Genomic DNA, 27,286 nt, shown 5'->3' on the forward strand with positions numbered 1-27,286 from the left:
TATAGTTGTATAACCCTCCAAATATCCACAGAACTATGGAATACAGAAAATTATAATGGGGTTGCATTGGTACAGCAGTTATAACGCTAGGCTTGGGGCCTCAGTATTGTACAATTATTGACGTGCGTGTGAACATGGTGCTTTACCTCAGTAGCTCCACATATACAAATAGGTGACAGATGGTATAAGGTGTAGCAGTATACGTCACCCGGGATAAGAGCATCTGTTACGCAAATAAACAACATGATGCAATCAATAGTCATCTGGCCTAATCCTTCGGGATTACGTTGTGAATTGACCAATCCTACAGACCAATACAGCATATCCCAGAGGGCTGAGAAGTTATGCCTGTATTATCTACCTGTAACACGTAAGCGTAGTCTCGTTTATACATCAACCGGCAATACAGTTTACACACAACTTCTGTATGGTATCGATGTTCACTTTTAGCTCCATTTCATTTGTGCGTGCTGGTTGAGTACCTCACCTATGATCTTAAACAAACCTTATAAATAAACCATTATAATGCATCAACAAGAGGCTGCTGCTGTCTTCCATGGTCAGAATGGTAAGTTTCACTTTTATAAAATAAAGTCATTCCAAGGTAGGACTGATCCAGACATGATGATTTTTTACTACTTAGGTATCTTTACTTGATTCTTGTAGCCTTCATATTTCTTCCAAATCTAATTGTGAAGGACAGCCTCTCCATGTCCCCCAAAACTGAAATGTTTGTTATTCATGTTGCTCTGGCTGTGTCCTCAGGCTTGTCTGGTTTGTTGTGTTTCTAAAATAAATTATTTGATTTTTGTTAAATGTTACTTATGTTTTTATGTGAGAAACATTTTCCTCTACACAAAAACAAACCATATTTTTTCATAGTTTATATTTTTTTCAGTGTTGCATTTTAGCAAACAATTCTTCTCAATATTGAACATTTATTGCAACATAACATCATATTTTATATGACTTAGACATTATGACATTGTGCTTTCTATTCTATTCTGTCTGTTTCTGCAGCTGGTTTGGTATATCTGGGTTGATTTCTTAATCACCTTTACACATTCACACAGTTCAATGGACCGCAAAAAGCATACAGCTACTATACCAACCTTATTTCAGATACACAATCATGTAATGTGAGGCTACAAGCAGTGACAAAGTAAGTTTTAGACTTAGCCAGCACTACCTGCAAACTGTTTGGATTTTCACACACTTTTTCTGTCCAGCACTTTCAATCAATCTCCTCGCTCTCTCTGATCTCTCCCTTTCCCTTTCACTGCCTGTATACTCAGCTGCTTATGTTTGTCACACAAACGACTGATAACACCTGACAAAGGACAGCCATAAAATTCTACTTTTACACATACTGCAGACTGCCATAGAGAATGTGTGTGTGTGTGTGGTTTGGTGGTGGTGATATATTTTGTGACTATGTTTTTCTGAGTTTGAGTCTGTTTGAGTCTTGTTCCCTGTATTCAATCCATGCGTTTTTTCTTGAGAGCCTGCGCTTTAATCTATTTTACAAGAGACTGGGTGTGCTGTTTCTGTCCGCAGCCCCTATGTAACCAGACTCCGTCTCTCTCCACCCCTCTTTCTCTCCCTTTCACTCATTTTGTTTTCCCTGCTCTCAGGTTGCAGGCCTGAAAAGAAACACAGAGCAGGAGCAGGAGAGAGAAAGAGAGCGGGGAGACAGGTGTTTCAATCGAGCGGTTACAGGAAACTGTAACCAGACAAAGACCATTAATATCTCTCTCTAGCTCTATCTCTCTTACTCAATCAACATTTAAACATTTACACAGAGGTGGCCTGGGGGGGAAGGGGGAAGTTCCCTTTTTTAATGGCACTCTCTATGTGACACCTCATTGTGTAAAATAACCCCTCTCCAAAAGAGAGCACAAGGAGACAGCTGAAATCACACTTGTTTTGGGTATGTAGTGTATTTGGTAACTCAAGTCTCTCTTTTGAAGTCCATAAGAACCAGGTGGTTCCCACCAGGCAGTGGATCCCGCTGGATGTACAAAGTGATGTCTAAAGTGATTGGTCGGTGCTGAAGAAAATCTGCAGCGGTACACCGGATCACCGTCTTTCTGAAGACTATTAACAGGCTTTCACCTCAGGAGGAGACAACTGAAATAACACATCCTACACAACAGTTGTTGTGACGTGTTCCGCGATACCTGCTGAAGTCAGTGCTAAGCCTCAAATGCCACCGATCGATCATGCACCGCATTTAGAACGAAATTACATTTAACGGAAGCCTCATATTTGCTACGTTTCCAGTTTTAGTCATTTGCTCTGCGCAAGCCTGGTGCCACACACAAGGGTACTGTATAATCAATGTCAAAATGACATTTAACTTGTCAAGAATGCACTAGTCGTGACTCTTGGCTTCCGTCTACTCGAGCGTTACCTAACAATGCACAAAAATGCTGAAATATAAGATGTGATGGTGAATTTAGGAAATGACCTTCTCCCCCTTTGACAATAGCTAAGTATAATTATATGATTTTAGGGTAATGTGGACTGATTTCATTTAGCGACATAGGAGAATGATTTTCATTAGATTTACATTTTTATTCGTTTTTTTTCTCTGTGCCTTTTCTGCTTTCTTTCCCCCAATTTGGGGAACTGTGCTGTACTACTGAAAGCTTACCTCTTCGCACATACTTTATGCCCACAAAAGAGTACTGAAGTGAGACAAACGCATTTCTCCAACACACCTTCAGACAGCCAGTGGCTGTTTTTCAAACTACAAGTCCCACGGTGCACTACATCAAAGGAAATGCAGATCGGACATCAGATGCATCTCCTCTGATGTCACTGAGTGACTCACCAGAGGATGCAACAGCAGCGAGGCTAGTCAGGCCTTGTCAGACCCTGGCAGATGAAACCCGTTCTGCCCTGACAGAACGAAGCCAATTGTGGTCTGCTGCTACAGACTCCTGGTCATGGGTGGCGAATGACACATCTCAGCTGTAGGAGTCTTCCTCCATGGAACAAGTGTCTTAAATTGCTGAGCCACTCTTACACAGGGCTACAACACAGCTTTCATTTAGCGTATTATCCGCTGGATATTTACTGTAGCAATTCACATTAAGCACTGCAGAATGGTCAAGCTGTACGCCTCCTACTAGTATCAGAGTGAAAGAGCAGCACCCGCACAACACGGCAGCAGGGTGCGGCTGAGGCTTAGAGCAGAGTAGGAGATGAGTATCAGAACTCCGAGGAAAACACGGAAGCTGCTGCTTATGAGGAATTGTGCGTGGACTTGTTCGGAATTTACGGGTGAAGTTTTACAGCGCAATCTCTGTTCTGTGTGGATACAACAGCCTGAGTCATGTGACAGAGAACAGACACGCTACATGGGCTATCCGTAATTGTTTCAGACAGGTGACAACACTCCCCAGCTCACAATGAACATGCCACAGAGCCAGACTGACAAAATGCAAATACAAACATGCAATCACGCCTGCACACACAAACGCATGCACACTCACACACACACACGCGTACACATACGCACAAGGAGTTCATTCCACCGCACAAAGAAACTCACTGACTCATTACCTATTGCGCATCCAGACGCACTGACTCACAGACGCAAACACTGAACCACCTACACATACTTCAATCAGTCAGTAGGAACGACTCTGCTTAAAGATTTCAAGGCAAAATTTTATTTCTATTCATTTCATTACCAGTAATTGAAATGACTACGTAGACCAACTATAATGCTATAATTCTGGTAGACCAGAATTCACCACTTCGCTTGGCTCTAGAGACTCCAGCTGGATAGCATTTGAGCTACCTATGGGACTCAATTACTATTACCTTGTTAATATCTCTACTGGTAAAACTTAATTTAAATCACAGTGGGTAACAAGACAGTCGATTAATTATGTAAAACTAAAACCTGACACCCCCCCCCCCCCATCTCACAGAGGCAGACAGGGTTTGACTTGGGGGTACAAAAAATGATTAACCACGGGCTACAGAAGTGGACCAACAGCAAAAGATTTTCCCCTATGTAACAATGGAAGGACTGTTAGTGCCGGCTGCTGTTTACCTCTCCCCCCAGTCTCATGAACTCCTCCCCCCAACCCACGACACAATCCCATTCTGTCTGCTACTGCACCTAGCTGCCCCAGGCAGGGTTCATTGTGCTTAACGCCCTTGGGATGTGTTAACTGGGTTCACTGTCAGAATACACAAATCGGGGGAGTACAACTGTCCCTCTTTGTGGCATCGTGACAACGGCTCTGCTGAGGAGGTACGGAGAGGACAACGCAGCATCTGCTAAATGACATTATTGTCATTTAGCAGATGCTGTCATTCAGAGCGACTAGCATAGGTTACACAGTGTTTACATGTTATCCATTTATACAGCTGGATATTTACTGAGGCAATTCTGGGTAAGGTACCTTGCCTGTACAGCAGCAGTGCCCCAGCAGGGAATCAAACCAGCAACCTTTCGGTTGTCAGCCCTGCTCATTACCGCTACGCTACATTGCCGATACAAGTACAGACATACACCAGCTGTGTTCAACCAGCGTTTGTGAAGAGGTGCAGCTTTAACTGTGAGGCATCTGAAATGTTGCTAGGGGAAACCTTGTGACTGGACACAGAAAGAGAGGGATAGAGACAGTGAATGCAGAGAGAAAAGAAGGAAATATTTGTCTTCCTTCTACGCCCTTTGCTTACCAGCCTGCGTGTGCATATGTGGAACCAAGTACTCCAGCACTGCTGGAGTATGGGTGAGGGCATGTGCTGGTATGTGTGGACCTTGTGTCTTACTGTCAATGTGTTTGCATGTATGTATTAATGCATGTGTTGTAAACGCCAGCCTTAACGCTCTTCCACCAGCCATGTCTAATGGAAACCGTGAAGCTCTCTCTGTATGAGTGGTATGAACCTTTCCCTGCAAGTAGCCAAGTCAGAGTGTGCATTTGTGCTTATGTGTGTGTCTGTGCGGGAGTTTGTGAGTGTGTGCACGCACAGGTTTGCATGCATGTGTGTCTGCGAATGCGTGTATACCCTCAGGAGGGCCGGCCGGAGAGCTCCATTACCTTCGGCAAAGCTGACAGAAATCCCACTGTTACAGCACACTGAACTCTCTGCCCAAATTGAGTCACAGCCACTACCCACCAGCACTTCCTGTACTCCAAACCCTCTCTCTCTCTCTCTCTCTCTCTCTCACTGACACACATGCTGGTCACACACCCACACGCACACTCCCACACAGCCCAACACCAGAACCCGGTAAATACACTTCCATTGTCCTCCATCTCTCAGCCGCACTTCAATGTGGCTCTGCACTCGCGCAGATCCACTTAATTTTCTTCCATAAAACCAGCTTTCTGCTCTTCTCTTCAGAGCCCTGCTCTGTCCTGACCTCCTTTTCTTTCGAAGGTAAGATGTTTCGTGTTTTCACCTAAAGAGGTCACACTTCCCTCTCGTCACCTCTCTCTCACCCTGACTCCATGCTGGCCTGGATGTCACAGGACAGGTGGAGGCGGAACAGTCCGCCTCTTTGTGAGGGGATGCCATCTCCAAAGTAACTGCTGCAAAAAGCAAACCATAAATACGCATACAGTTGTGTTTCTATGGAAACGACAGCAAACACAGAGCACATATAATCAGATACTGATATGACACACACCAGCGCACTGTATGCCGTAGGTGTGAAACACAGAAATAGCATGATTGAGAGACAGGAAGGCAAGCTGTAGGTTGTTCTCATCAATGGGACATATACAGTAAGACGTAAAAGTGGGGAGGCAGACAAGGTTCAGAGAGACAGAGAGGGCAGGCAGCAAAAGAAAGGGAATGCGAGGATGTGCTGGTGACACTGCAAAAACAAGGAGGGATGAGAAGTAAAAACAGGAAACAGAAAGAAGAAGCCACTGTTTCTCAACACATGGGCAGACAATCATACGATCACACACACACACACACACACACACAAAGCTATTGTTATCCAGTCATATATACTAAGTATGAGGCTGATCAATGCTGTGGATAGTCAGGTCCTTAAAACCCCCTCTGGTGTACATACACAGGATGTTACAATGACAACTCGATGTTGCAAACAAAATAATTTTGTAACAATTCTATTACATACTAAAACGCAGTCGAAGAGAATGTCTTTTCCAGGAAGCTTTTGCACTCAGGCCCAGTGTAAAGATGGAAAAAGAGTAAAGGGCAAAGGCATCAATACAATAAATTCCTCTCCAATAAATCTTCACAAGGTCATACAAACAGATCGCTATCTGAAAAGAAGGTTGCCCTTGAAACACTTGAGAACCTACAAAAATCAGAATTTTAGGATATTAAGTTTCATCTTCTACATGTGAATGATTAGGTATCTCACACAAACAATGCAGATATTTGTATTTTCATTTTTTTATCCACTAGGCAATAATTGAACGGAATACATATGAAAATGATTATCATGGATCCCATAATGTCAAAATGTGCGTACATAAATGAACACGGTCTATCATTTTAGCAAGCCCTTTAAACAACCTCCATAGGGGCTGTAGAGACACACAGATGGAAGATTGTTATACCTGGCACACAGAAACACAGACAAATCATATTCAGCAGGCTATAACAAAAGGACAAAGGGCATGGTGCTGTGATACTCTGCGTACAAGCATCCAGAAACGTTCAAGACAGTTCATTACTGCAACGAAGCTCGATAAGTCACATGGTCTGAAGAGCTTGGAACACTTGACCACATGCTTCCAGCGCGTTACTTTGTACTGCTGTTGCTGACATATTGTAACGTATGTATAAACAACGGAAGTGCAAAAGAAACTGATATTCCACGAAAAGAGAAGCGGTCTCTACTCGGCTAAATATAATTAAGAGTGGACTGGTCCGACATCGCACCCCGGTACTCGTCCCTCGTTTATTCTATCACACACACACACACACATGCGCGCACCCCTCTCCCCCTCATCCCCCCACTCTTTCCTCCAAACCCCGGACAACGTGCTCGGGATCCGTAAGCGCTACTGTGCCACACAATGACTTCCACCTCTGCACGAACCACAGCCAGCTTCAGAACACGCTGTACCGACATGGTATGGCTCATAAATACAGGTTACATACATTCCCGACTCATCCTACCGCAAAGCACAAAACAACTAGAGAACGGCAGCATATACCATCTGTTCAGGAACTATCCAGATCAACCGGTACACATGGCACTGTAAAGCCCCTCTTTGCTCTCTAAAATGATACACCCGCGATGTGTAAAGGGGACTTCCCACTACAGTTCGAAATTCTAAACACATAGTTAGACTACTTTTAATGTTTCAGCAAATAGATCAAGGCAAACAACGTAACATCAATTAAATACAACATTAATGCGTTTGCGAAGGCTGCATAATATAAGACACAATGATATACAGTACTGCTGTAACTATACACTTCAAACGATTTAATTTTACTGATTTACCGGTCACTCACCCGCATATTTATTTCCTTCATTCTCTCTTGTCGCGTTTTTGGCAAAGGATCCGTAACACGGGACATAACGCGGTTTGGATCAATATTATATCACCAATCCTTTAAGCGAATAAAATTAGCTCGCTATTACGATCAATATATAGCTATTAAAAGGCGATATATATATAGTGTGCTGTTTTCAGTCTTCTTTCCGATATGTGCTATTCCAGTCTGTTGATTCCGCTGATGAATATGTTCGAGGAATTAAACACCGAATAATAACCCGTTAACTTTTTTGAACATGTCTTTATGAGTCTCCGTTCTCTGATGCTCTGGTGCGGGTGCTTCACTTTTTTCACACAGGAAACTCAGAGAAGGTATGTCTCACAGAAACGCTACTTGGTATAAAGCCACGCCTTTAGGGGAGGGTCACACGTTGCTTTCCATACTTTTGGCCAATAGTGTCAGAGCCCTCATTGCATGAACCGGCCCACCCAAATCACTAAGCTGGTTTAGGACCTATCAAAAGTCCGTCTCCTGTATTTTTTTTCATTACCCGCCTCCTGCTTTATACACTTAGAACGAGGTGTGGAGCTGCGGGGTGTTTCTCCTGGCGAGGTTATACGGTCAGGCCACGCCTTGTTTCTTTCATTTTAAGCACTCTAGTTGCGGTGAAGATCGCGGCTTGCTGTTCCCAGTGCAAGACCATTGGACAGGGCTGGACTTCACAGACGGAGAGTTCAGGTGGCGCCACTCTATCTACGTGGCAACACCCATGTGCTTTCCCTATGTCTCAAATACACAACAGTGGGGAATGTATGGGATTTTGGATCATACTCGCAGACTTCTACATTACATCTAACAGTGATGTAAATGCTCACAGCAATGGACAGCAAAATGCCAGAGTACAGGCAATGCTGCCAATCTGTGAGGCCAGTTAAGTGGACTGCCCGGGTGCTCCATTGCTTTTAAACAAGAAAACTAAGACAGGAGACAAAAGTGGTGTGAGAGAATCATGTCCAAAGGCACCGCGAAAGAATAAAGCTAGAACTGAGAAAAGCAGGGGAGGCGATGTAGGTAAGAGAGGGCAGAAACCAGTAAGAGCAGCCTGGTCTATATTTAGAGAGAGAGAGGGAGGGAACGCCCTGCACCACAACCACACACCACACCGACAGCCAAAACACTCGTCTCCCGTGCTGTTTTCTTCCCATTTGTGCACACACACCCTCCATAGGTTCCCCCACAGAACTCTCTCTCCACGCGCCCATGTGCACCCGCCAGAACAGGCAAACCCGCTGTCTCCAGCTCTTCCCTAGTCCTATCACATTTTCCCACCTGGCTTTCCAGCATATTACCAATAGTAATCGCTGAGCCTGGCCCTTTTTTAACCATGTTTAAAAAGTCTCTTAAAAATGTCTTTGTATATCTTTTTCTGTCTCTCTGTATGTTTTCTTTGCACTTACTTATTCCATCCTGTGATCACTTCCACTCTCTACTCTTATCTTCCACTTCACTTTGCTTCTCTGTTTATATCTATTGAAAGCCGATGCTCTCTGGTTTAGATCGCTTGTGTGCTGCTGGCAACGGTTCGTTTGATTTGTTACTCTCTCTCACAGGCAAAATGATACACCTGATACAAAGTCCTTTAAATTATCTAGACTGATAGTACAAAGTTTCTAACCCAAATAAAGAAGGCTTCAGAATGTTACAGTTATTTGAATATATTTATTACAGCTGGTAAATCTCTTACAATATGGCTTCTCTTATTCAAGTCTATCACACAATAGTACAAACACACACATGATCTGGATGTTTTTTTTTGCCATGTCTGTATCATGGTGCTGTTTGAAATGTGAAGTAGTCTATAATTCTTTTGAGATACCTCTACATACTTCACTTAACTTTATTCTAACACTTTACAACCTAGCGCTCACGCTAATGATCAACAGCAAATTTATCAAGCGTACATTGATACCAAAAATCTCTTTTCTCTCTCTTTCCCCTTTCCCTTCTTTCAAAAACTCCTTCTGCATCTCTCTTCACCCCCCCCCCCCCCCCCCCCACACACCCCCCGCTTCACCTCAGATAAATATAACCACCCATTAGAATAATAATGAAGACAAATTGTTCCGGGGGCGGAATTCCGCCCAGTAATTTAGCGTCTCTTCAGTCCCCCTCTCATCAGCGCACTCTTCCCCGCTCAGTTGCAGAGCTAATCTCTGTCACCATCCTCACATCAGCTAGCCTGCGCAGCCCACTGTCTTCCAAGTCGGAGCAACCTGCCCCGCTCTCCAGCCCTTTGGTGAGTCAGTTTCCAACCAGCCCCTGTAGGTCCGTGTGAGTCTCGCACTGTCTCACACGCCCACAGTTCTCTAGAGTCAGCATGACACTGATATTGTACAACGGGGGTGAACGTCGCCTGTCTCCTGGGGGGGCATGCCAGGTTCTGGGTTTCTCCCCCCCCTCTGGGGCTGCAAGTGGGCTTGAGACGCTCCAAGTAAAAACTCCAAAGTTTATACACAAAGCTGAAATGACGTGGCATTTGACCCACAGGTTCTTGGTAAGACCTTATATTAGACATTAAACTCATTCCTAAAGCACAACCCAACTGCTGCTCTATAGAGCCAATAACCAGGCCCATGGAATACCCTGCTGAATTTGGCTCATGAGGTTTGGTGATAACCTACTATACTGCCATGAGAAAAACACACAGTGGCTGTCAGTTATGGTTCTATTGGCATTTAGCAGACTCTCTTATCCAGAGCAACTTACAGATATGTTTGTTGGCCTTCTTTACAGCTGAGCCTCACTCAACTTGATTGCAGCTCCATCCATAACTGCTCAGACAGCTAAATAACTGTAAACTATTCCACCACTGAAAGATGTTTGGGTAAAGGCCTGGACACACACCGCCCATATTAAACCCATGTTTAAACCAGGAACAGAAGTGACAAACACCCAACAACTCATTTCAAGGCCTGTAAACCCACAAGACACAAGAAGGAAGTGCAAACATGACGTTTCTCACTCACCTTAAGTGACCAATGACATGAGACCTAATTAAGACTGATTATGGTCAATTCAAAATCATTAAAATGATGAAAATTACAGCACTTCCTGTTGTCTGTTGACATGAGTGATAGCAACCCGTTGCACAGCTGGCTTCAAAGGCCTTGGCAGATCTTTATATCAACCTTGGAGTTACACTTTAATAACCTACCTATTATTGGGACTCACACCCTAATCAAAGTTGTTTGTTGATGTTAATGAACCATTTTCTATTCGGCAGTGACATGGTTCTCATCATCATCACCATGATTTATAGTATGACAGACTACAGTGTACACACATTAACGTTCAGTCAGTATATTTCAGTCCACAGATACTGCAGTCCAGTCGTTTAACTCTACCGTCTTTCATAACACAGTTGCTATGGGTTACAGCTTAGCCGCAGTGCAGTGTCAATTCAGAGGTGTTCACCACATCTGAGGGTGGAGGTGTGTGGGATCTCGCTTTGCTCCAGTGAAATATAATGGCCAGGTGCTGGAGACTGCACAGACCTGCCACTGAGTACAGTCACTGACAGGCACTGTCACACACCCCCTCTATTTATAAAGAGCCATTGTGGGGAGGACAGCAGAGCAACACACAGAGATGGGAGTGAGAAGGGGGAGAGAGAGGGAGCGAGAGAAGTGCGTGGAGTGAGACAAATGAAGAGGACCAAGGAGAGAGATGTTGAGTTTGGGAAGAGGACAAAACTTAAAATAGCGGAAGAGAGAAATCACAGTTGTAGCAAAAGGAAGGAATGCTTTTTGGTGGGAGAGGAGCAGAGATATGGAAGAAGGGTGAGAGAAGGGAAATCCAAGTGTTTGGAGAGAAAAGGGGTTCAAAAGGAGACCAAGGGAAAAAGTGAAAGATTGAGTAGAGTCGTGGAGTCAGCAGGAAGTAAAGAGATATGGCAAGACTTTAATCAAGCTCGGTAAATTTGCTCAGTCAATATTGCACGACTGTCTACACACACCCCCTGGTAGACTTTATTACTCTTAATATCCGTTGCTCTGCGTGCCGCTTATTCTGAACGATATACAATTTGGTCAAACTCTCCGCCACTTCTTCATGGAAAATTTGAACAGGGGAGAAGGAAGGGGTGGGAAAAGAGGAGAGGGGAGGACAGAGAAGGAGGAGAGAGAGGCTGTTCCTGCTGATGCAATTCCACCACGCGACACAGAAACTCCCAGGCAGGGAAAGGAAAGAACGCAGAGGGACGGAGTGAGGAGGGGGAGGGGGGCCGGACACAAAACTTACACTAACACACTTACTGTGGACCAACGTTACAGACTGCATGGATCTAAGAAAGTGGATCTAAGAAAGCATGAGCACTCTCACAAACCACAGGATACAGGCACACTTTACAGATCAACGACACAAAAACCATCCACTCAATTCAATTTTTATAAAACACTGTAAGATATGTAGAACATTCACATCATATTTTTTTGACACACTCCAACATTCTTACTTAAATGTCAGTTTAAAGTTAACAGGTAAGTGTAAAACAGGTTCACGTTAAAAACACATATATAGTCTCAATGTAATGCATCTGTCTGCACTCATTAAACACAGCAAAATACACTTCACATACACACACAATTGCATGTAAGCACGTGCAAACACACAATCACACACACACACACACACACATACACACACACACACACACACACACACACACACAAACACACACACTTGCTCAACACTTGCACACATGCTGACCAGATGTTTCTATAATGAAAAAGTTCTGAACAAACTGTATTCAGTGTCGGTGAAGTGACTATATATTACTGTTACACAACCTACAGACTCTCACATATTGATGTAACTTACACACACAACTTGAACACATATTTAAACACTAACAATTAAAACACATGGTCACACACACACACACACACACACACACACACACAACATCCAGACTGCTGACTTCCTGCCAGATTCTCAGAAATTCTCAGAAAGTACCCAGTTGTTGTGTTTGCCAAGGACAGGGAAATGAGCTCAGTGTCTCTGTTGGCTCTACCTGGACTGCAACTATCTGGGTCTGAGTCTCAGACTACAAGCATGCATTACTACACAGTGGCTGTCTGTGTGGAATACTGTGGGGAAAACTGACCATAGGATTTAGTGAGACCTCTTCTTGTAAGTTAAACTGGTCTGCAGACAATGGAATGTGATCTCAGGAATGCTTATTTACATGCCTATAGGAAATTCTAGCTACAGGCAACCATTTTGTCTACATATTGACACAACAGTCACCACTGCTCTTGTGATAGGAGAGTCTCTTTGTTCTTGAACTGTTGATGGACCATCATCACTGGTCCTGTGAAGTATACAGGCACACACTCTCAAACCTTTCTTGGTGTTTGCTTTGCCTTGCAGTATTTGCTCTTCCTTATACTTGCACACCATGACCATCATTTACAGTCTTCAGTGAACCACACTTGAGTGGAACCTGTCTGAACCTGGAAATGGTTCAGTTGTATTGTCTCTATTATGCCAGTATATCTACACAGCACAAAATGTGTGAGGCTCAGCCAGTCCCATTACAGCACATGGGCACATGGAGAGGCAGAAGCACAGTGCAGTTGTGACCTTTACAATGCAGTACAGAAATACGCCAAAGGTGGCTGGCCTCGCACTAGAAGTATGTACAGAGAAAGACACCAGAAATAGCTAGCAATCTCTCCACCACAGACAACCAGCATAACACATCACTTCACATACTTCCTCACAGCCAAAGTACCTAAGGTGTCCTTGCTGTTCTCTCAGGGGATCAGCTGATGTGAGTTAAAACATCACTCATTAGTACATGTTACAGCGTTAGTATTTACATGCAAGAGTTTTACTCTGTGATGATCTGACAAATAACGCGCTATTCACAAACCAAGGGTTATTTGTTGTCCCCAGTTCAGTAATGAGTGAAAATATTATCATCAGATTTTGAACTTCTTGTATAGTTATACAGCAGTGTCATTTTGAGGGCTTTTTAAACGGCGTTTTCATTGGGCTTCTGCAGGCTTATCTGAACCTTGACCCATTACAACAACCTCTCATAAACTAATTAAAAAACAAGGAAACAGCAGCTAAAATGATTACACTACAACTGGAATACTGTGCAGCTTTTTTTTTTTTTTTTGTAAGCCACTGATATGTGACGAAGGCAGGGCTGTAACTTCCTTATCATGGCGAAAAAAAACTGTTTTTCTTTTTGTAATTTTCCACACAGTAAAACAAAAATCAAAGACCTTTCTTTGCTGCACTGTTTATTTTTTTAAGGCGTGTCTGAACAGAAACATCCTGATTTGTCATTCCCAGTCACATTAAACTTGCTTGGCCATGCTCGGTATCATATTAGACAATGAGGAGAGAGACACTGGTCTCTGTGCTTTCCTAGATGTATCTGTAATGTATGTTAATAAGACACAGAGGGTATAACTGAATGTGGACTGGAGAAATCAGCATGTAAGTTGCTCAGAGAGCAGAGCGATACGTTTCTGTTCCCGTGAGATCATTTATTGACTAATAACTAACATCTGAGCAAATATACTGATTACTCAAAATCTAATTCTATATGTCTATCCAACCGCGGTAACCACATCACGGCCTAGAGGGTTGCCGTGAGCTGGAGCTGAACCTAGCAGTCACTGGGTGTAAGGCAGGACCAGACCCTAGGTGGAATGCCGGTCCACCTTGGTGTACACCTGCAGCACTCTGGCTAGAGGATTGGGAGAAACACCTAAGTGTCAGCTGTGTTCAGGCCTCAGTCCTCAGTGTGATACTGCCTTTGTGTCTATGCTACAGTTAATGCCTCCAGTGGTATTAAGAGACAGTATGTACAAAAGCTCAACTATGTAGCTCAGCCTTGATGGGGACGTCTTCTGGGCAACAAAACATGTGGTAACACGCATACAAGGGCAATTTAATTAACCTAGCAAACCTGCCTCTGGACTCTGGGAAGACACCGCAGTGCTTTGTGGGTACAGGAGGAATGCTCCATCTCCATAAACACACAGTCAGAATCAAACCCAGGACCAGCTGCTTCATCCCTACTTCATACATGTTGCAAGGCACATTTTTATAAAAGCGAAATATGTCTTGGGTGTATGTATTTAGCGTCCGGCCTGGCTCCTGTTGTGTGCAGTATCTGCGGATACGCCATGAGTTGTCATCCATTAGACAGTGATGCAACACTGCTCTGGAGACTCCACAGGAAGGCTAACAGGGAGAGATTACTGAATTCCTGACTGGGAATCCATGTGCTAAACTGTCATACTGGCACTGTCGTTTTCCTGTGAACTTCAAGGATTTTCACAAGAAAATACAGAAAGATACGTCGCCCTCTGCTGGTATTTTTTAATAGTTGCACAAACTCAGAATGACTGGCACTTGAAACTTCAGCCTCCCGGATGAAAAATTCAGTCCTCTGCAACATCACGCAGCTTAGAATCAAAGCTTAGCATAAAATAAAAGAAGAGCACAGTCTTCTAAAAGTGACACCTAAAGAAATCAATCCATTTTTGTGCATTTGGCACACCTACTGAGTAATGGCGTCAAGATCATTTTTGCAATGAGTTATTGAGGTTGGCTAAGTTGTTTATTTGTACATTTTTAAAATACATTTTTGTCATTTCACAGATGCTCTTCTTGAGAGAGACATAAAAAGTACAAGGACAAAGTGCAATCCGCATGTCAGGTCCATTAATAAAAATGAAGTAAGATTTCATGCTACTTTCATACACCAAAGGCTATTATTGTTGTCATTTATGTCCCCCTTTATTCTGATGACGGTTATGGCACATGTCCAATAAGCTTCCCTTCAGGGCAATACCAGACTATATAAATGTAAAAGAGCTTTTTTCAATACATACAGAATTTTGTTTTCTTTAAACACAAGTTGCATTAAACTGCAATAAATGGCAAGGACAGATGAGTCACCAAAAGCAACCAATGTGATAAATGTTCCATGTATAAATAGTGGAAGTGTTCATTCAAGTACTCATCATCCACTATCAACAAACTGGCCAAACCAAGCTTTAGAATGTCTCTTACTGTTCTATTTTGTTCATTTTCTCTTCTTGCTCATATCCAGTGGGAAGGCCCATCAACACTGTGCCAGTGGACGCAATATATCCTTCCTGAATGAAACTAAAATGCTAATTTGTCTTGGCAAATGGACAGACTGCCATTGTAGTTAGGAGTCAGTTAGGCCTGATCCACAAGACCCTTAATAGAGCTAGTTAAACCAAGAAGCTCACTCTCACCTCAGGCATGCAACGTCACGATCCTCCACCACGATACAAAGTCCAGTGAGTCTCCTAACCATTGTCCTAACTAACTCTACAGTGCTGTGCAGCAAAAATGATGTTCTCCCCTCAACTCAACAGCAAATCAAACAACATCCTCTCTGTGCTGTGCTTCTAGCCACAGCCTAGCCCTCTTTCTCTTTCGTTCTCCCTCTCTCACCCACCCTTACCTTGCGGTTTCCAGCCATCTTGCGCAGGAAAGTGAGTGTACGCCCGAGCGGGCTGCCCGTCTTCTCCTCCCTCCCCTCTCTGTGGCCCTGCTTTCGCTCCGTCCTCTCCTCTCTCCCCCAGACCGCCGAGCCCAGATCGCTGCCTGCATCCACACTGAGCGAGAGAGGCAGACAGATACCCGCTTTACACTGCGTCTGATTCCATTACATACACGAGATACAAAACTCGGTTTAGTGTGGTGAGTCAACAAAAGCCCCGCAGAACATGCCCAGCATTTCACTTTTCCAAAAGGAAACAGAGTTCCCAAAGTGATCAAGTCAACATTAAAGCATGAAACTTGTGAACGCAGAACAATGGGTGAGATTGAGGGCGCTGATAATGTGATGGAGTCTCTCTGGTTGTGGCTGAGTGGAGAGGAAATGGAAACAGGAGAGAAAATTTCACTCACCTTTGTGTGGAGCCTCCAACCAAAGAGTACAGAGAGGTTTCTGAAAGAGAGAGGCTGGTTAATAAGTACATTAACAATAAAAATGCCTTCTGATGTTGCTACAACATAGCACCAATATTTCATGGTGAATAGAACAATCAGAACATGCAAACAATGGCATTTCTAAAAGCCAGTAAACAAATCAATTTAATAGCAAATAGGTCACCTAGTCACCGGACTCTTCACAGTTCAATGGCGGCAATCCAATCTTTAATAATAAAATTGCTAACAGGCAGACAGGTGGGTAGGCTTCTCAGTAAAAAAAAACAGATAGACAGATTTCCTAATGGAAATATGAACAAGGTAAGAAAGACAGTGTAGACACACACAGCCAGAAAGTGAAACAAAGAGCCAGGTTTATCCAGCAGAGTGAAATCAGTTTGTTTTCTGTCAAATCTGCAGCATGAAAGCTGTAATAGAAGCGTGCAAAGAAGAAGCAGAGAGGGAGACGTGGACGAGAGAAACAGCACGCAGCTCCTTCTTTTGTGCGCTAACGACGGACCCAGCTACAGCAGAACAAACACAGGAAGACCGCTTCCGCATTACTGCACACACCAAGAAGCAGTCACATCCACACACACTTGCACACACACAGGCACACTCACAGCAAGACACACACACACACACACACACACACACACACACTTGGGCACACTAGTGCGGGCATACACACACACACAAATGTATGTGTTTGTGACTCACAAACACACAGACGTCTGCATAGTGACACATACATGCATGTAACAGATAAACACAAGCTCACAGTTAAATATTCACACACTTATAGAACAGGAAGTGTGTAAAAAAAGAATGGCACACCCATTAACACAAACACCATGCTCTTGGTGAGAAACATATACGACCTAGATGCACACAGCCTTTGACACTAACAATCACTGACTCACTCTTGGCTGTCCTCTGCAGCCCAGCTGAGAGAGAACCAAAGACAGACACGAAAAGAGGAAACGCGGCAGCCCAGACAGTGACAGCGAGACGAGGTCAGAGCGAGAGGCGGTGCTCTGGTGACCCCGCGACCTCGCTTTGGGCGCTCACCGTGGCAGTGTGAGTGGGGCCGAGGGCGAGGGGCGACCCTCAGGGACTGCGCCTCAGTCGCCGGGTCGAACAGGGAGGGGGCCGAGGCGCTACAGCCATGCATCTGGCTGGACTGCTCCTGAAACGCAGCACACAGGCACTCAGACACACAGTGATGCGCAGCAACGGTTACACTGATACAGTGGTACACAGTAACACCCCGCAGAAAAGGCAGAACACAGTCATAACCATAACTGCCATGTAGTGAAGTCGGACTATACAGTATGGCTCTACTGATGCCCAGTATAGCACAGTGTACAAGCACAGCGATAAATACAGCACAGTGAAGCGCAATGAGTATATGAAACTGCTGAACTCTAACACCATAACAGAAACTGTTTACTGCAGTGATGGGAAATTCCCACTCTGCAGGGCTAGAGGGCTGTAGGTTTTGGTCTTATTTTTCAGTTTGAAATGCTTTTATGCCTGGCACACGATCAGGTGATTTCCCACTCAATCAATAACTAGAGAATAAGGAGAAGAACATGATGATTCTGTGGTATTCCATGACCACATCAGGATCTACACTCTACATGTATCTACAGTCCACCCACGCACAATTACTGTGGACCAGAACCAAATATATTAAACTTGAATCCATTCCGATACAATGTTGTTCATAATGCCACACAGTTTGTAAGCTAATGACAGTCACTGTACACCTCTGACACTCTGATTAAATTAGATTGCAGGCTGTTCTTCTTGATGTCATAGGATGCTCTTGACAAATCAATGAAACCAATCACTTTTCCCAAGTGTCCCATGTGTTTTTAAATAGGAACAAGGTTACATCTCACAAACTCCCAGTAATGACACTGTTTTGTATTGTAGTTTTCATTTCAACCTAAATGTCTCTTTTGCAAACTAGACTGGAGGAAAGCATGGCCATCTGCTTCGCACATTTCATCGTAAAAGTGTCTGTACGTCTGAACCCTGAATGACGGCCAGCAGATCCGGCCACACCTGTCTGGGCCAAAAGCTTACCTCCAGTAGTGAGAAGTGCTGTGGGTCAGAGTCCGTCTCCTCCTCTGTGAGTGACAGCAGGGACCCAAACTCGGGGCCGTAGTGAGTGATCGGAGCTCGCCGTGGGTCTCGCCCTCTCATTTCGCCCAGGGGCCCGCCCAGCATTTTCTCCATCTCCTCGGGGTCGAGGTCCTCCAGACTCACACTGAGAGACAGAAAGAGGGAGGATGGAGAGAGGGAGAGACAGAGAAGGTAGAGAAAGGGAAAAGGGGGCAGATAGGACAGGAGAGAGGAAAAGGGGGTACAGAGAGGGAGAAAATGGGGATAAATGAATGATAAATGAAAGAAAAGAAGGATGTGAGTGGGTGGAGAGGTAGATGGAGAGCAAAAGCAGAAAAGAAGAAGTGTGAATGATAAAAGGACTAAAACAACAAGATTGTCTTGGTAAATAATCAGTCTCTTCACCACATTGTAACTAACCATAACCATTTGCATACAAACACACATGGACGTTATTCCTGCTAAAACACACAGCTCCGCAGAAGGACTGCCAATGCTAATACAGTGGTCATGCTACAATTGCCACTGTAGGACAAACCTGAACAACACTGTCACAGCCATCACAACTGCCGATATCACTGCCAAAGCTGTCACCACAACTGATATTGCTATACAAGCGATGCCTACCACTATTCCTACTACTATTGCAACTCCTATAACAGCAACAGCTATCGCAACTCTCGCAAGTACTTTCCCCATCACAACTTCAAACAGCTTCTGAAGCTACTCCTTTGCATCTTGGTGCTACAACTACAATCATCGTGACCGTTAGCGCAATTGCTATGGCACCTACGGATGAGAACCGCAACAACAAAGTAACTACAACTGTCATGACAATCAACTGCAACTCGAGCTGCCACCCTCCTAAGTGCTACCCCTGCTACTGCCTCCTTGGATCTGCTCCTATTTCCTGCGGGGTGACTTCTTGGACCAGTGCTGCCGATACAATACCAGCACAGTGCTGTGCTGGACAATGCCACTCAATGTGGCGGAAAACAATGGAGCCGTGGGGCTGCCCTGTGTTCTTCTGGACACAATAGAGACACTGAGCAGTCTTCTTCCTCATAGCCTTTTACACACTGAGACACTTTCATACTGTTTCTCAGTGCCCTTTTAAGACGGGGCTGGAAACCCCTGATAACTGTGCATGACTTGTCACTGGAGAAACTCTCCAACATCTCATGCACATTTTAATTTTGATCCCACATATTAAAAGTTCAGCTGCAGAGAATATGTTGCTCACTCAGGGAGGTTTCTGCATAAGTAAAAAAGAAAACCTTATATCCATTCATCAGCTACGGAAATTAACTGATTATTATTACTATACATGTTCATCCAATAAAGTAAATGTATGAAATAATCAAATAAATAATGAGTTAAGCTAATAAAGTTTTGTTTTAAAAGGGCAAGAATTAGTCGCACATGTAAATCTATTGAGAAACAGGAGAGTAACAATGAAAAGAGAGTCAAGGCAGTTCAGTAAACTATAAATCAGGATGTGTCAGAACTAGAGGGAATCAGAGTGATTAGATTAAATCAGAAAGTACACAGTCATAGTAAAGCAATAAACTGTTATAAAATGATAAGAACTTAGCAAGGTGTTTCAGTGGCAGTGAATATTTACAGCTGTATAGCAGGTACACAAAGGAGATTCCACAAAAAGTATGTACATTTAAAATACTTTAAATGTACTCAGCAAGAGAGAGGGATAAAGCTGATGAGCGAGGCTCAGCAGTGCCCCCTACCTGCGGTGCTCATACTGTGCATAGCCCTGCATCACTGCCCCAGGCTGCCAGCTGTGTCTCCTCATGGAGTCCAGGTGTCCTAGGTGGTCGGAGGGAAGGGGCCGCAGGGTCACCCCCCCGGGGCTGGCACGCTTGTGTGGTGACATGGTGGGGGAGAGGCATGGGGAACAGGGCGGTGCAGCAGGACAGGGGGCGCAGTGGCTTGGGGGCATGGGAGAGCCAGGGAGAGGGGGGGAGGGGGGAGGCGTGGTGATCATCTGGAGGGAGAAGGTGTGTGTCAGTGCCATGCCACATTTCCCACAAACAGATGTAACTGACTTCGTGGCACGACTATGCATGATCACACATCACAGGATTTTGTTTTCAGTACTTTATCTGCTGTCATGCAAAGGAAGAACCAGTACCGTGTTAATCAGTGCAGAGTTCTTCTCAGGTCCCATTGGGAAGGGAGGGTCACAGCTCCCTCTAAAGGTAATTGGCCATCATCACCATTTAACTGAAAACAGAGCAGAACAGAATACGGCACAACTTCACTCGCCCTTTGGCAATTGTCTAGCACATGCAGAGCTTAAGGCAAGGTGATAGTAAACTATACTTTGTAAACCAGCATCAGCACATACTGTACAATTTTAGACATGCATATTTAAATTCATATTTAAATATTTATATTACAATAAAATTTTAATTATATGCAGATACACTGCAGATATATATGTACACATAAACACATACACACACGTGTGTGTGTGTGTGTGTGTGTGTGTGTGTGTGTGTGTGGTGTTAAAGACGTTCTTCCCCAACACTAAACTCTCCAATTCTAAATTTCCAAACTAGAAAACAGTATTAACATTCTTTCAATACGTCAAAGCTTTTGCGTACAAAATATAGTCCTCGTTGACCTTCCAGCCTGTATTTGTGTTCAGCTTCAGATTGCTGTCAATAGTGGTACCAAGATATTTGTCTTGTGTAACTACATCCTCACCGGTCCTGTTATCTGACACTGTCAGAAATTTTAAGTTCTAAAATCTACTGCGAGCCATTTTGAGGTTAATCCCAGTCTGTACACCACTGTGCTATAGTGTCAAACATTTCATCTCCTCTGTACTTTTTCTCTCTGAGTCCCAATTAGCACAGACTCCCTGAAACACATTTCCATCACCAGTCTTTATTGTGTAAATACATTGACAAAGGCACAATAACAGTAGAATCTTCGGAAGATTTAACCTATTCGTGTCAGAAATTCACGCTGGGCCTAAGACAAATTCGTCTGTATGTGACAGCTTTCCATGAGCCAAACTCCACTCTGAGAGAACTTTGTTACTGCTCAACTGCAAATGTAATCTGATTACTGCCATGCTGGGGGTTTGTGAAAGGAAAGGGTTAAGAATACTTAAATCTCCATCTGAATAGCACAAAATCAACCTTGATCAGCTCACGCAGACAAAAGTGGGAATTTCATGGGGTCATTTGTATCAGGCTGTAACTGGCTTTGGCCGGACATTTCGTAACGACTACATAAATATTTACTAAAACGTGAATTTGCAACGGTTCTACCTCATTCCAAAAATGTTCAGTGAGACACCACAACTGTGGTTGTATACAAAGGAACGCTTCAGACATAAAACTATATACAACATGAACCTTATTCCTATTTGCTTTCCATACCAGATGTGCCGATTTTAATCACAGCTGGTATCATGCTAGCTTTCCTCGATCTAAATAGTATTTTGCAACATAGCATTTTATCTAGTATCTAGTCCAATTTACAGGGAAAAATGCTGCCGTATACGAGCATAAACTTATCACACGAAAATGTATCTGAATAAACATTTTCTGTTCAAAGTTTTCATACACTTAAATTTCAAGGAAGCTAAAGTCAATACTCCTTGGAGTTATTAATATATCACTGCAGGAGTTTTTGGTTTTAAAGATTTTAAAGTATTTGACAGGTAAAGCCTTGGATGCAATAGAAGCCTTTCTTTCCATTCACATTGAATATAACAGAGATAAAATTCTCAATGATAGTTGGAAAGAGCCTGCACTCATGGGCCTGAGGTAACACGCTGACACAATCAAACCAAATAAAACAATACATGACCCGATGTGAGGAAATTTACATTTGTTTGCTGTTATGTGAAAATGCATCGCTATGGTGAATGTCAATAGTTCAACAGCTGGTTTTGTGATGTTTGTGTGTGTTTCCATGCACATGGGTCTGCGCACTACAACATGTTGTGAGAGCCCCATGCACTCACCCCGCTAGGTCAACAGCTCAGATAAAGCATATTCGTTCCAGCTATGGATGGCACCACACCCTATTACACACTCTCTCTACTGAGAAACATATGTTCGCTATCAGGCAAAATAGGGAGTTAACACCGTCCATGTGTTATTCCTTCTTCCTCCTCCACAATCCTTGGCTTTTCCAAGTTGATATATAACTGCTGTGGTATTTCCAATGTTGCTTTTTTATACTAAACTTTTATGCTTTCTCTCTTAGTTCTTTCACGAGTTATTAAAACAAAGCCATGAGTAATCATTGATCATCAAGTTCCCAGATGTACAAGGGAGTAGGGTTGTTAACCCTAATGCGATGGCTAAATTCCAAACTGAACTATCTTCAGATCACTGATTAATCCATAACAGTAAAAGTTTACAATCTGTAAAAATCTATTTTTCCCCAATGTTAACTCTCTGATTTCTCACTGCCACAAAAAGAAAACTAAGATCTAGCTAACCAACATGTACATGGTGAAAGATAAATACAATCTATGCTGTTTTATGGTGCTAATGAATGTTGTGTACACTTTTCTCTGCTACTTCTAAATCTAAGTTTGTGTGTGTGTGTGTGCATATACGTCAATGGGTGTGCATTAGCGACTGCTTATGTCCTTTTGTGTTTATATGGCCTTTCTCACAGTCACCCTCTAGCTGCACACACAAATGGTAAATCTTACTGGTGTGACATGACTAATTTCGGTTGGTGCTGACCAAGGCTGAGGTCTCCATAGGTCACCATGCTCCAACTCTTGTAAATACAGGTGACAGAACCCCAACCACATATGGTACCATTTTTTTGGGATCAGTAACAATCATGATTTTCATGAGAGCCTGCCAACTGATAACTGATGAACAAAGTGATGCATTATATTAATTTACATTAATATTTTGAAGGGGGAAAAGTGAAAAGAAGACATGAAATGCCTCTCATAAGAATGAAGACATTTATGGAACTGTCCACACGCCATATTAACATTATATATTTTCATGTAGTTTTCTAGTTACATAAAAACAGTTTCCTTAAATTTGTAAGATTACAGAAACGTCCTCTGTATTTTATGCCTGGATTATGTCTTATGATTATTTTTTTCTTATAACATTACTTGATCCTTCATTTGATCATATATATATATATATATATATATATATATTACACCAGCGTTTCCCAACCCTGCTCCTGAAGGCACACCGTCCTGCATATCTTCTATCTATCCCTGCTCTACCTACCTGACTGAACTCATCAGTGGCACTTTTGATTAGGTGAGCACACCTGATTTAGTCAAGCAGGAAGGATACATAGAAGATATGCAGGACAGTGTGCCTCCAGGAGCAGGGTTGGGAAACACGGTATTACACAACACAAACAACTGTCCAATAAGCAGTAAGACAAACAATAGTTATCAGCCATTATAGGCCAGTTTATCAGCTACATTTAGCTATCTTCTGATCTCATCAGAGAAATGGCGGATATGAATGTGGTGCAAAACAGAACTGCAGGTGTACTTCATGATGTATGACGTGTGTAACTGGATGCCTCTCCATGGACACATATGAGGGCCCCTAAGCTGACTTATTCACAGGTCCCAGTTCCATTAATCTTCACTCATTCTCTTTGGCCTGAACCAGCGCTGCATGAGGCTTGTGATATAATGTTAATAAAATCAATTCATTGACTCAAAATCATCAAAAAAAGTGGTGGCAGTGTAGCATAGTGGTAAGAAGCAGGGCTTGTAACCGAGAGGTTGCCAGTTTGATTCCCCGCTGGGGAACTGCTGTACCCTGTGCCAAGGTACTTAACCCACAATTGCCTCAGTAAATATCCAGCTGCACAAATTGATAACACTGGTTAAAACTGCGAACTATGTAAGTTGCTCTGGATAAGAGCATTGGGTAAATGACAGTAATGTAAATACAGGAATTTTCAAATCAAATGATTTTCAGTTAAGCAGGTGAATACATTCTCTCTCCTTTGTTGGGATATTGTAAGGTGGTTGGGCAGAGCGAAGGGGAAAAGTTTGAGGCAAATCATTTAAAAATAGGAATACTCCCTGCCTCACACACTCCTGTCACTCCTGCTGTTTGTCTCAGTTTCCCTATGGTCTTATCTTCCATATGCCTCCATCCCCCACCTGCTGTCACTCACCCACAGTAAACACGCCCTCCCCCTCTCCTTTGTCTTCACATTTCTTTTTTCCTTATTCATTCCGAGGCTGGGAACAGTTAAGAATATTTGACACAAACCATGGTATTTCAAAACATTAAACAGAAAAGACAATACAACAACTACTACTCGTCTTGCCACACTTCTCCGCACATCAGAAAAGGAGGACTTCAGAAATATGCAGGAGGCTAAGCACTCCACCAACTGACGGCCGTCTTTTTTCACTCCACTTACGGCTCATATCTCTCCCTCCCTCCCCCATCTCACATTCTTTACCACATACACATCCAACACCACTATGGGAGAGAATGTAAACACGGTGCAACAGAGAAGCAGGTACGCAACATAGTAGAGTACCTCCATTGCACATCTCAAGTCCCTCCTCTTTCCCTGCCATCTTATCACCCTTTGTCATCACCCTTTTTCTTCCCTCTATTTTCACTCTTGACAACAGTCCATTTTCAATCACACATCAAGTCTGACAACAGATAATACATGGTGGTTGCATCTCTCTCTCTCTCTCTCTCTCCTAGCGCTATTTAAAAAAGAAACAGGAATATCAAGATGGAACAGGCTTTTTATTTGTCTACTTTCCAGGACTAGATAAACTACACACCTTGCTCAAGAGAACAATACAACAAATTACCGACAAAGATATCAGTTAACTCTTGCTCCTTGTCACTTGCTTATGTTTTTCGATTCACTTCGATTTTCTCCTCTCTTAAAGTCCCCAACCGTTAATGGACAACCTCGTTAGCATGGAAACCTACCTCTTTCTTTCGCTCTCTCTCTCTCTCTCTCTCTCTCTCACACACACACACACACACTACACACACACACACACACACACAGAGACACCTTTATTTTAGTATCTATTTCACATACAGGGCTACCGCAACTCTGAAGCGCGCACACTCACTAAACCCGGTCTCATCTACACTATGCCTATGTGTTTTACGGGTTCATGGCTGTATAAACTGTTGAGTTATTTGCACTCGGATTGAGGAAACATCGAGTACATTATCGTCACAAGTTTAATGGCAGCAGGACGACGTTTATTACCTTGGGTTTATAACCTTGTTCCCAATTTCGTTTTTTCGATTTAGGTTGTGTGGGGTATAGGCATTAGACTGGAGGACATACGTTTTAAAGGTTGTTTTAGAGCTTGAGAGCAATACAACGTAGGCCTAAATGTAAAGATAAATGTTGAAACGCGTCATTTCTTCTCAGACAGTGAAGAATATACTTTAGAGTATATCAGAAGTTATTTACAACAATTCGCACTCTGTTCGAAACGTCAGCGCTATAGAGTACAATTTCAGTGACTCCTGAAGCATGACTAAATCAAATTCCTGTCACAAGTACGTATTTTTCTTTATTCTTTCTTGTTACAAAAGGTGAATATGTCTAGATATATTTAAAACATTTTAATGGGAGACTCACCTGTCAGCTCGCACTTTTATCGATATACTTCGTCTTCTTCATGGGTAAAATCTAGCAAAATGTAGGCTACCACATCCTGCGCCGCCTCAGTCACCACAGTTTCGGGTCATAGCATAGTCTCGTTTAACCGCCACAGACAAAACTTGAAACTGCAACTGAACCACTTATATTTCACGGCTTTCCCATGCCAGTATCCCCTGGGATTTCCCGTGTCTTGCATGTAAACTCCTCAACAGGTGAAATGTGTCACTTGACCCCAACACGGAAACAACTTTACCATTTTCGTTGTCTTTCTCTGTTTATGTCGCCACTCCCACTCGGCGAGCCGCTCTTGTTGCCTTGAGTACCTGTCCGTGTGCGTATCCTGTTGCAGTTTCGCCACAGTGTCTGCGCGGTGTGTCTCGGTTCGTTTATCTATCTCATCGGTCCAAGTATGCGTGTTGATTTTTTACGCGGTGGATTATCAACTGTGTACTATCCTGAAAGTAACCTAGTGTACCTGCGAATGTTTGTCATCGTGCTGCTGATGCGCATTGTGTGCGTTTTCATTTCTCTGATGCCTCCGTGTCAGCTGCTACATGGGGATCCGGTCCAAGGAGACACACACACACACACTTGCAGTCTATATTACACAAAGGTAACAGAAAGGGGAGAAAGGGAGGGAGATGGAGCACGGCAGAGCAGGGGCAGCGTTAGGAATGTACAGTGTAAGAGCTTTATTCTCTCCGCTCCCTCCTTCTCGCCCTTCAAGAATGCCAACTCCCTCTTGTTCGTGTTGCCGGCCTTGAGCCAATCTCTAGACTATTTCAACAGCTCAGCCTCCTCGAGAAATATTGCGTTGTCTTAACATCCCAATGATAGGCTAATAATGATAAAAATAATACAAGGTAGTGATGGTTGAATTGAGGTAGTGATGACTAGAAATGAGAAGCAGTAATTGCCTATTGGCATTCAACTCACACTAAACATGACTTTTAAAAAGTAACATTGCGAGGCAGCGAGCTTAATTGTGTTACAGTTGCTTTAGCAAAGTGTTCAGAAAAAGTGTATGAAACGTGATCAATAC

The 27,286-nt window shown here is 43.3% G+C and overlaps 1 protein-coding gene across 4 annotated transcripts in view; it reads right to left on the reverse strand.

Moving 5' to 3' along the window:
* LOC118784883 (rho guanine nucleotide exchange factor 2-like) overlaps positions 1-26,498 on the reverse strand; it is a 57,597-nt gene extending 31,099 nt beyond the window's left edge. For 2 of the 4 annotated variants that reach the window (XM_036539344.1, XM_036539345.1), the window contains exons 1-3: positions 17,530-17,636; positions 16,438-16,477; positions 15,989-16,142 (exon numbers count right to left, since the gene is read on the reverse strand). In XM_036539344.1, coding sequence (XP_036395237.1) covers positions 15,989-16,142; positions 16,438-16,477; positions 17,530-17,632 — 297 coding nt within the window. In that variant the 5' untranslated portion in view covers positions 17,633-17,636. Of the gene's footprint in view, positions 1-7,479; positions 7,816-15,988; positions 16,143-16,437; positions 16,478-17,529; positions 17,648-18,552; positions 18,737-20,336; positions 20,594-20,740; positions 20,833-26,220 lie in introns of those variants that run through there. The other 2 variants (XM_036539347.1, XM_036539346.1) reach the window with 2 other exon arrangements.
* Between the last annotated feature and the right edge of the window lie 788 nt (positions 26,499-27,286).

Source organism: Megalops cyprinoides, chromosome 10 (genome assembly GCF_013368585.1).
Source record: "Megalops cyprinoides isolate fMegCyp1 chromosome 10, fMegCyp1.pri, whole genome shotgun sequence".
Lineage (NCBI taxonomy): Eukaryota > Metazoa > Chordata > Actinopteri > Elopiformes > Megalopidae > Megalops > Megalops cyprinoides.